This window comes from Lupinus angustifolius, chromosome LG01, assembly GCF_001865875.1.
Source record: "Lupinus angustifolius cultivar Tanjil chromosome LG01, LupAngTanjil_v1.0, whole genome shotgun sequence".
In the NCBI taxonomy this organism is placed as follows: domain Eukaryota; kingdom Viridiplantae; phylum Streptophyta; class Magnoliopsida; order Fabales; family Fabaceae; genus Lupinus; species Lupinus angustifolius.
In genome coordinates this window covers 19,631,756-19,642,223 of record NC_032009.1, presented here as the reverse complement: position 1 = coordinate 19,642,223, position 10,468 = coordinate 19,631,756, and the positions used below count along the sequence as shown (strand labels likewise).

Sequence of the window (10,468 nt, the reverse complement as noted above, 5' to 3'; positions counted from 1 at the left end):
TAATAGATACATTTTTTTTCCCAAGATGTGCATATTCATATCCTTATACAACGTTGCTATGTAAGAGTAGAATATGTTTGAAATGTGGAGTATGAAGTTTGATTATGAGTTGAATTTTGGAGGGAAAATAAAAGAAATTGAAGACTTGAGAATTATGAAATACATTGTTGAGATAAATCCAAAGTCTTCTCTTTCCATTCATTCATCTCTAAAACTCAACTCGCAAACATGCCCGACAGATGAAATGCATGCCCTAGTTTATTTGTCACAACATAAAACTAACAAATGACAAACATAAGTACAAGAAAGTTGAAAGCATAAAAATTATTTTGATATTGAAATGACTTCATTTTTAGTGTTTATTTTTTAAAAAGGCAAATTGATTAACTTGGAAAGCTAGACCGAACGACCAATTTTAAGCTTAAACTAATTGAGTAGTGAATTTTATGCTTAAATCGACTAAGTCATTAATTTTAGGCTTAAATCAATCTAGTCGAACTCATCATCCCAATTTTGGTATAAGTCTAACAGATAAGTGACTCGAATTGGTTAGGTATTTGATTCTCAGTCGAACCTATCAATGCAAGTTGAGTTTTTCAATACCAAACAACTACAAATTATTCATTTTAAACTATTTTTCTTTCCTTCACTTTCTTTACTTCTATATTCTTTCCCAAACCAAATATAGTTTTTGATGTGAAAATATAGGTTTACTCTAGCTTACTACCTCCCTCTATTAGCAATACAAACGTTAGACATTAAAATCCATCACCCATGTTTTTACTTATCCTTAACATTGTGTTATACTAATTAAATATAAAAATAATAGAATAATTTTAATATCAATACAAACATGACTTAAAATTTGAAAATAGGGTTTTATAGAGCTAAAGTTAGTCCTATTGTTTCCTTTGTTCATGACCTTATCAATTATCCCATGTATATTTTTGGCTTCTCAAAAGGAGGAAGCAAACTCAATATAAAAGCAAAGTTCATGGTGGAATAGTCAAGAAGGGTTGAATGTGTTTAAAGTGGACGGATCTTATCAACTTTTGAGCACATCTTTTGTCCTACAAAGTATATCATTTCATCTGTCACTCACTATAATTGGTCAGAAAAGGGTACACATTTGTTGTCTCACATTTGTAATATGTTGGTAACAAGCGATCTAAGGAGGTAAAGAGAAAAGAGAAGGAAGATAACACATAATTTTGTTAACGAGATTCAACCAATCGTGTCTATGTCTCTGAGAGCGTTGAAAGACTAACAATATTAATTAGAAAATAAGTATGTCTTATGTTACATCATTGAGGTTGATATAACACTTAACCTGCTAAAACTCACAACTTGTATCGTTTCTGCAGAAGGGTGTCAGTCCACGGTCGTTGCCTCGTTGGCCCATGCATGTCCTGGATACCACCATGGTCTAGTCGTGGTTGCTACTATAATTTTGCACCTCACATTGCTTCAGGAACACGACCATGTATCTCTATATAATTTGACCATGTTTCATTAGAATATGAGTCATTTGCGTAACAATCATCTAATCTACATGCTTGGTTGTTCTTGAACTACATCTAACTCACTATTAATGCTATGACAAATAACTATTTTCATCCATCTTTTTCTAACATTCTCCATCACAATATTTTTAATTAGAAAGTTAACAGAAAGCTTAAAAAAATGCAGCAGAGATATATGTGCAAGCCTTATGCAACTTCTGTAAAAAAAAGGCAAGAACAAGACTTCATAAACAAGGCCATGAACTAAATATGTTTCAATTACAAAAGCTAAGCTCAAGCTTGGTAAAATTGCCATTACTACCAAAAAGAACAGCTACAAGTTTATCCAAGAATTCTAGATCCTACTAGGAAACAAACACTAAGGTGGTGTAACTTATATATCAATAAGAACAAAAAACTTGCAGTATCAACTTCTACAATCTGCTAGGTATGTTGCAGAAAATGAAGGCAACCGCACACGTTGACGGGCGGGACAAAAGTTCGGGTCAAAAGTTAGTACTGAACATCTTATGCTTAGCCCTTGGTTCTCATAATTGTGATGCTACCTTTCCCCCCTTCGGTGCGAATTTTAGTTTTGCCAACCACAGGCTTACCGGTGAAGGCCGATTTCGGGTAAGCAGATGGATCTTCACTGCTTTGCTTTGATTTTGAAGGAGGTGGAGTCTGAATGCGCCGATTTATTTCCTTCAAAGTTATATCTCCATGGGCACCACTCGGTTTAATGAAGGCAAATGGATAAGCCACATAAGAAGCCAACTTTGTGGGTGTCCGAATAAAATATTTTCTACCTAGACATAAAAAAGAAGTACTAATCAGTTTCCATGTCAAAATTCTCCATATTAACTATTATTTTCACTAATTAAGGGCTTAAGGTTCATGTGCTTAGCACATAGCATATAACAGAAAAGGGAAATTAAGAAGTCAAACCTTTAAAGATGATATTTCCACGGGTTCGAGTTACCGGCTGTTGAACCACATTTTGTTCAGATGATGGTGTTGTATCATTGAGCTCTACAGGAGGAACAATTTTTTCAAAACAAACTTGGAGGAAAGATTAAAGAATGAGGAAAGAAACGAGTTATGAAGACGGTGGTGTATGAAAAACTATTTCATCTACCTGAAACATCAAACTGAAGATCATCTGCCCTTGAAAAATTCCTGAGTCAAATAACATGATCATTAGATTATTATGTATAACCAATTATGTATGCCAAAATCAATTGATGTCGCGTAACCGAAGCTGTCGTGCCCTGATTTTTGGTTACGCGACTATTGGTCTAGAGAAGCATACAAATCATCAGGACTGAATTGCATCTCAGCATCGTTAAAGCACCCTGCAAGCCACCCTTCAGTTGACTCAAGGTCCTCATAACCAGAGGCGGATGCATTACCTGATGCATATTATAATGATCAGGGAAAGATAAGAGATGAAAACCTACAAAAGTTATCGAGACTAAATCGAGTAAAAAAATCTTGCAAAAGGAAAACCTTCTGCCCCGGACATCCATTGTGAAACATCAGGAAAAATATCCTTCATTGTGTCTTCTTTATCCTATATACATAACAAAGTAACATTGACAAAATCAGGCAAATCCACAATGTAATAGTGTGATCATAAATTACATCAGAATATATAGCATTATGTTCAAGTGTTAGTTCATCGAAATCACAAATTCTTGAATCTTGAAGATTGCTGATCACGCCAAAACGCAAAGGGACTTCCCATTGTTGAGGAACAAATGCTCATAAACATTTTAAGTTAACACAAACTCTGGTACCATGTAAGATTAACAGTCATCCTAAACATTTTATGTTAAGTGTTCATCAAGCCATCAAATGCTGTTGTAAGCATGCAGTAGAATAGTGAATAAGCCCCGCTTAACAGCTAAGTCGGCACAAGGCAGCAATACAGACAAAAACGTTGGTCATTTTTTCATGAAGGATGGTTATGAAGACATCATTTGTAGATAAGATCATCGGAAACAACGGGGATAAGTGACATTAAGTCACGGTAATGAAGACATTATGTATTTCTTTCCCAATCAACAACTTAATGGTAATATTAGCAAGAAATATACTTCAAATTCAAATGAAATTAACGCAATTCTCGAGTCTTTTTCATATCGATAGAACCAAGTAACATGCTATGAGTGTGAAAAGCTACATGCACTGACATTTAATTTTAAATATGCCGAAGTAGCCTCTTCACTTGAAAGAGAATGGTCGCTATCTTGGCTATTGAACTGTAGCATCCGCCGCCTCTTGACTTGAGAAGTCTCCCGATATTCCTCTAGTTCCTTCTGCATATTATCTAAATACGACATCCACCATTGTTTGAATTAATACAACATATTGACAAGATCAAGCCAGGAAGATGCATGCCAGAGAATTATCTTACCACTATTACCGATAGTGTATGCCAAATCACCACAAGCCTTAACTGGAGTTGTTACATCCTCAAACATGTAGGAAAGGTCTTCTTCAGTTTGAGGTACGACATTCCACAATTCTTCGGGAATTTCTGCTCAAAACAATAAACATTTCTCAGGCATCGGTTACACGGTAGAGTTAATTTAAAAAGCACGTCACACTTACCAAAATTGGAAGTGTTTTGGAGACAATAATCCATCTTAAGCAAATCCCATGGCTCTGTGACACCACTAAGATAGAGCAAACAGGTGAATGTCATAGTTAACATGCAACATTGGCAAAAATTCAACAGTGAAATAGATGATAAGTGAAAGAAAACACAACAGAAGCCGATTCCGGAACCAATTTAGAAGAATCAACTCAGTCTCCAAACAATGGTTGACAAGCAAAGATTGAACTATCAAATTCCAGATTAGAAATCATATCAAATTATTATGACATTTTTCTTTCATCTATTAGCCAAGGAATAACTGCAAAAGCATAAATTTTTGGGAGAAAAAAAAGGGCATAAATAATGACCCATCAATTTGATCAGAAACATCAACAACGCAGGTGTAAGGCTCCACTGGATTCCTAAGGTCAAAAATTCAATTACCGGGGAGCGACATTTGTTCGGAGGGTAAGTCACGAATATTTCCTTACCCAAAAAAGGTGAGGGGATATCATTGATAGTACAAAAAAATTGATCAAGAAGCAACAACATCCTCATCAACCATTGTTTATACATAAACTGACAGAAATCAAACATTCTCTAGCATTTGATACCTTAAAAAATGCACAAAACAAAATGAAGAGCAAGATAAAATTAAATAAAAAAAACACTAAAATTCAGAACAACCCATATTTAAAATAAATAAAAAGACCCAAAGAGAAAGAAAAAAATGCATTTCCTAAACACAGAAAATCACACCCAGATGAAAAAGAATAAATATTTACTTGTTTTCAGTGTTGTTGTAATCCATATGAGAAGAAAGAAGCAACCAAGTTAGAATCTGAGTCTAGTCAATGATCAAAGACCTCTTTTATTTTATATATTGTTTGCTTATTTTTCTGAGAACACACCCACGAAGTGACCGTTACAGAGAGATCGGTTTTAAAGGACACTACTTTGTGGTTGAGATATGTGGCATGTCGAGGATTTTTTGGTTTTCCATATATATATATATATATATTGCACCGGAGATAATTCTGTCCGAGTCGTGAATATTTACACAAATATGTGGGGGCTAATTCTCCCAACGGCAATTTTTTTCATCAAAAAATTCGAGTATGAAACCATATCATGTTAGAATATTTTTAAGGTTGTTTTTAATGAATATTTTTACTTATTCTATTCTTAAATGTGGTATTCTTATTTCTTTGAGTTTTATTCATAAAGGTAAATAAGAACAGTTGGTGGTGGGAAGAGTGATCGTTACATGATCTAATATACTTTATCTATTTTATACATTTTATTTATCCTTTAATTTACTATGTTGTAATATTGAAATTATATTTGATATATTTTAATTAATCCAATATTTTGTTTTATTTAATCATATACACTTATTTTATTTTTATAATTTTACAATTAATTATAATGTTTTTAATTGATTAATAAATAAATATGTGATTAATTTGTTATAGTTATTGTAAAATATAAAAATGTGAGATGATTGCAAGACCTAAACAAGAATAAAAATTGTGTTTGTTATTATGGAAAAATGTAGAGGTTTTTATTTTATAGAGAATTGTAGTAAATTATAAAATAATATGTGACCCACATAAGCATGCAAATTTTGTTTGTTGTTGGAGATGCTCTTATGTACTAACTTCGTGTATGCTTTCATTCTCATTTGTTAGCAAATATAAGTTAATATATATTAAATAAATTTTGCAGTGTCAATACATCATACACTATATATGTTTACAATAATCTCTCAAACTAAAATAATAGCAATCAATGATGGATGATGTACTATCTGTATAAAAAATTCATATATATATATATATATATATATATATATTATTGTAAGGCCAAGTAATCAGCACAATTTGTACTTTTCCAACTTTTATTAAATCATTTTTATTTAACACTCATAAAATTAGTAGGATTTGTTTCTGACCTCATCTTTGATTTTTTGACCATAATCTTTCTTTTAAATTCGAAGAAACTTACAATATATCAAGTCTTAGTTGATTAGTGATAAGGGCAAGATATTGACCTAAGACCAAAAATCTCAATCCCAATGTTAAATTGTTGTACTTTTGTGTACTACCAAAGTATTTTTTTACTCTTCTTTTTGGATAAAAAATTAATTCTTTTTTGATGCATGGTTGATTTTTCCAACAAATGTTACTCGTAGAAATCAAATTCTTGATTTTTTAGTCATCTTATAGATCTAGTGTATTACATCACTAGACCATCACTTGTTCATAAATTAGTATACTTTCTAGATTTATGTGATGACACCAAAAAATTTAGTACTCAAACTATATGAGTTTGATTTTTTTAAAATAATACAAATAAATGCTGATAAATTGATTATGATATATTAATCGTGTATAAATTTTTATACTAATAAGCATCGTCACCATAACCCATACATAAAGAGTATGGATAAAATGACATATATCTAACCTTCATATATCTACTAGTGGAAGTTTTGTATACTAAGCCATTTTTACTTATTTATAAAAATCACATTGTTAATCCATAAAATTTTGTTTTCTGTTTCCCACAGGTATCCTCGTATTAGATGCAATCTTGTCCGAACCGGGAACATCCACTTTAACTCGAACCCAAGACCTTGCTTAATGGAAATCAAACATGTAATCCATAAAATTGAGATTGAACAGAATTTTAGTTGTGACCCTAGTAAATTGAATAAATCATTGATTGATTGTTACTCTACATGAAATTAACCATCTAAAATATTCCTAATCCATAGATGAAAAGTGACCATTCCTTATATAACTTGTTTGATTTAGCGGGCCTTGCATATTTATAAGGCTCAATCAACCAATCTCGAACTTTAAATATTTATCGACAATCGTTAATGTTGACTATATCTGTCATTTCATGTTTTACTTTTCTGACGAATGAAAAAATGAGGAGTACATAGAGTGATACACACGTTCTGGCAGTAGATGCGGCTCCCCGACTGAAAAAGGCTACTTTTGTTACTCGGACTTTATCGAATCCTTTTGTTATGAGCTGCTAAAATTGCTTCATCTTCTCTTATCCTCTTCAGATTCTTACTGCAAGTAAACTGGCTGCGCGACGTGCCGCTGGAGATGTCTCGAATATCTGTGGAGAATCCATCAAATAATGTGTTAACCATGAGGAAGTTGCAGAGAAATCGGAAAATAGTGTAAAATGTTATTTTGGTCTATGAGATCGACACTATTAATCAATTTGGTCCTTGAGATTGAAAAAACGTCAATTTGAGCCCTGACTAAGCACACATGAATCGATTTGGTCTGTATGAGAGTCTTATAATTTTATTGCCATGGACCAAATTGATTGACGATGTACAAAGTCAAGGATCAAATTGACGTTTTTGTAATATCAGAGACCAAATAGGATGATGTTAATCTCCGGGACGACATAGATGTTATGCTCAAAATATTCTTCTTCGAAGGGGGAAGGAAAGGTTTGAGTTGAAAGTTTTCCACAACCAAGAGCAACATTAACCACTTTGGTGAAGAAACCACAACACTAAAAAGCTAATTAAAAACATAAACGAAAACGAAACCAAATTCGATGAACGGTGACGGAGCGCAATGCTTAATATAGCAAGAAACGATGAACACAAAACTCGTGAACTTATATTCATGAAAAGGAAGACGAATTAGATATATAAAAAGAGCAAGATGAAACAAGGATCGGAACTAGAACATGCCTGATTTGTCGTCATTTATTTTTAGCTTCTTGAATTGGTTGAAATCTTCCAATAGTTGCTTTCTCTTGCAGCTTAGGCCATTCAGAATCTCATCTTTTGGAAAGAAAATACAAACAGAGAAACAATATCGGATATCGGATACCGGTTAAAAACGTAATACAAATATATCCTCACATGGTGACACGCAGAAGTGCGTCAAAGTTGTAATCATCAAAGTGTATGCTGTAAGCTTAATATCTTATCCATGACTCCAAACGGGAATATCAATTCAAGTACCGGCTATATATATTCTTCACAAGTCGCGAAAAAGCAGAAACATATACCTGAGTTGCTTACTCTCGGCTTTTTATTTTTGAGCAAGTTGATAGCTTCCAATTGAGTCCCTCTACTGCTGCAAGCAATCTCACCTTCCATCACTTTGCCAATTCCATTTTGAAAATCACGAGATTCATGTCCTCCTACAGAAATACAGAATCACAACTCAATCTAGATACGGCGAAAATATGGTGTAACTAGCACAACGAAAAAAACTTCACAATATCAAACAAGGCAATACTTGAACATACAGATTACAGATAGAAAAGAAGAACATGAACGTCCCGTTAATTTACCACCGAATGAAAAAGATAAATTGACTAAGGCCTTGAATGCATGGAATCTATGTCCTGGCACGTATAAAGACACAGTGGGATCCTATTAAGAGACGCCGATCACGATGCCTCATGTGATAACATTTCTAACTCCCTTCTTAGGTCATATACAAGTATATAAATACATCTTCAATGTACACTCTCCTCCTTTCTTAGATCATAAGCTGTTATGACAGTGCAATTGTTTCAACTTTCAACAATATCGTCCCGAACAAAAAGGGAAAAAAGTGCACCTTCTCGGGATTACATTACGAAACAATACATGAAGATCTAAAAGGATGTCATTGTGCACGAGGCTCCGACTCAATAAGGTCTAAGGAGGATAAATGTATACAGCCTTATACCAGCAAGTGGAAAGACACTTTCGAGATTTTAACCCGTGACCTCCAGATCACAAAGCAGCATAGAAAAGGGACTACGTTTTTTGCCAAACAATGCAGCAACCAACATAACAACTAAATTGACATGGCCGATAATATAAAACTTCTCTACATTTGATGAACCTTCATTGCCTCAAAATCTAAGTTAGATCAACATGCAATCCTTATTCACTCTAAATGAACACAAACCAATTTCAGCATGATTCTACCCTCAACATTTTCTCAGCAATTATAATTTATTTTAAATTTAAAGCACACCAAAAAAGCCAAAAGAAAATAAAATCTCCAACACAACAAGCATTCTCATTGGAACAGAGAAAATGCCTCATTAATCAACCAAACAACAAATAAGTTGATAAATAACCAATGATTAAAAACATTATCATCAACCAACTTTTTTAGATTTGCATTTAGTTCGATCCCCATTGTCAAAAGTTCGATTCCTCAGAGCGTCACTTGTAACTTGTTGAGATGGCAGCTACACACTCCGAAATAAATTAGCTCGTTACCAAAAAGGCAAAAAGTGAGAGATACCATTGGTTATACAAAAAAAGATTAATGAAAGAATATAGTAGTAACTAGGTGCACATATCATGTCCTATACTTAGTGTCACTCCATGTACTATGACCTTATGATCGGTCAGAAAATTACTTAAAATTCAATTTTAAGTTAATATATTTTTTAACCGATCACAAGTTCATGGCACATGGAGTGGGACAGATGTACACCTAGTAGTAACTATACCCCTTGATCAATTTAACATCCATCAATTGCTAACAAATAGTGATAGTAGTAGCATTTCAATTATGAACAGAACAAAACAAAAAAACAGTAAAAGAAACATACTCTTATTACCAACTTTACATAACTTGCCAGTAACAACAAGAGCATCATCACAATCATCTTTGGCAGTAGATAAAGCTTTTGATGAAAAGAAAGTGAGAAGAGAGTTCCAAGTAACAGAAGAAGAAATGAAATCAACCCCTCTACTGATAAAGTATCCATTGAGCTTCAACGTTGATGGGTCAAGACCAAATGCTTCAGCAATGGAACCAAGGTCAATTTTTTGTTCATCCCAAGCAATAAAGTTTACAACTTTTGATGAGAGAGAAGGACAAACAAGCTTTATCTCTCTCTCTTTTTTGTTCCATGACATGTTGGGAACAACCTCTGAGAGTGTTTCTCTCTGTCTATACATGAATGAATAAGAATATAATAAGGTTTTATGTGTTTGGTAAAAATCTAGTGCTTTCTATATGTTTCTATTCTACTTTGACTATTGTTCCAATCATTTCTACAAGTTTCTAACCCACATATAGGTAAAAAGAATTACATGTGTTTTTAATGACAAAAATATTATTCTATTGTATAAAACAATAAAAGTTTATTTTTTTTTGTTTTTTATAATAAAATAATTCTTACTCTCAATTACTAATTACGGGTATGTTTGTTTATAATTTAATAAGGTCCTTTGCTTTGACCCAATTTTTGAGTAATCATATAATTCAATAGTATTTGGGATGGAATTGAATCTCACTTGTTAATAAATTAAACAAATTTGAATATAAGGTATAACCATGGTTTTAAATTGCAACTATTA

At 33.0% G+C, this 10,468-nt stretch overlaps 2 protein-coding genes across 4 annotated transcripts; both read right to left on the bottom strand.

The window, feature by feature from the left end:
- LOC109351873 (protein XRI1-like) lies at positions 1,726-5,025 on the bottom strand. 2 transcript variants are annotated; one of them, XM_019593556.1, is made up of 9 exons: positions 4,890-5,025; positions 4,119-4,183; positions 3,922-4,044; positions 3,698-3,834; positions 3,012-3,075; positions 2,815-2,914; positions 2,641-2,681; positions 2,451-2,534; positions 1,726-2,311 (listed from the first exon to the last, which is right to left on the bottom strand). In XM_019593556.1, the coding sequence occupies exons 1-9, from the start codon at positions 4,913-4,915 to the stop codon at positions 2,037-2,039; spliced, it is 915 nt and encodes a 304-aa protein (XP_019449101.1). In that variant the 5' UTR covers positions 4,916-5,025; the 3' UTR covers positions 1,726-2,036. The 2 variants fall into 2 exon arrangements, with proteins under 2 accessions (XP_019449101.1, XP_019449093.1); XM_019593548.1 differs by lacking the exon at positions 4,890-5,025 and having other exon boundaries at positions 4,119-4,479.
- Positions 6,812-10,091, bottom strand: LOC109351861. Of its 2 annotated transcripts, none has more exons than XM_019593535.1 (4): positions 9,724-10,091; positions 8,161-8,295; positions 7,838-7,930; positions 6,812-7,242 (listed from the first exon to the last, which is right to left on the bottom strand). In XM_019593535.1, exons 1-4 carry the CDS (start codon positions 10,064-10,066, stop codon positions 7,127-7,129), a joined length of 687 nt encoding a protein of 228 aa, XP_019449080.1. In that variant the 5' UTR covers positions 10,067-10,091; the 3' UTR covers positions 6,812-7,126. The 2 variants fall into 2 exon arrangements, with proteins under 2 accessions (XP_019449080.1, XP_019449072.1); XM_019593527.1 differs by having other exon boundaries at positions 9,715-10,081.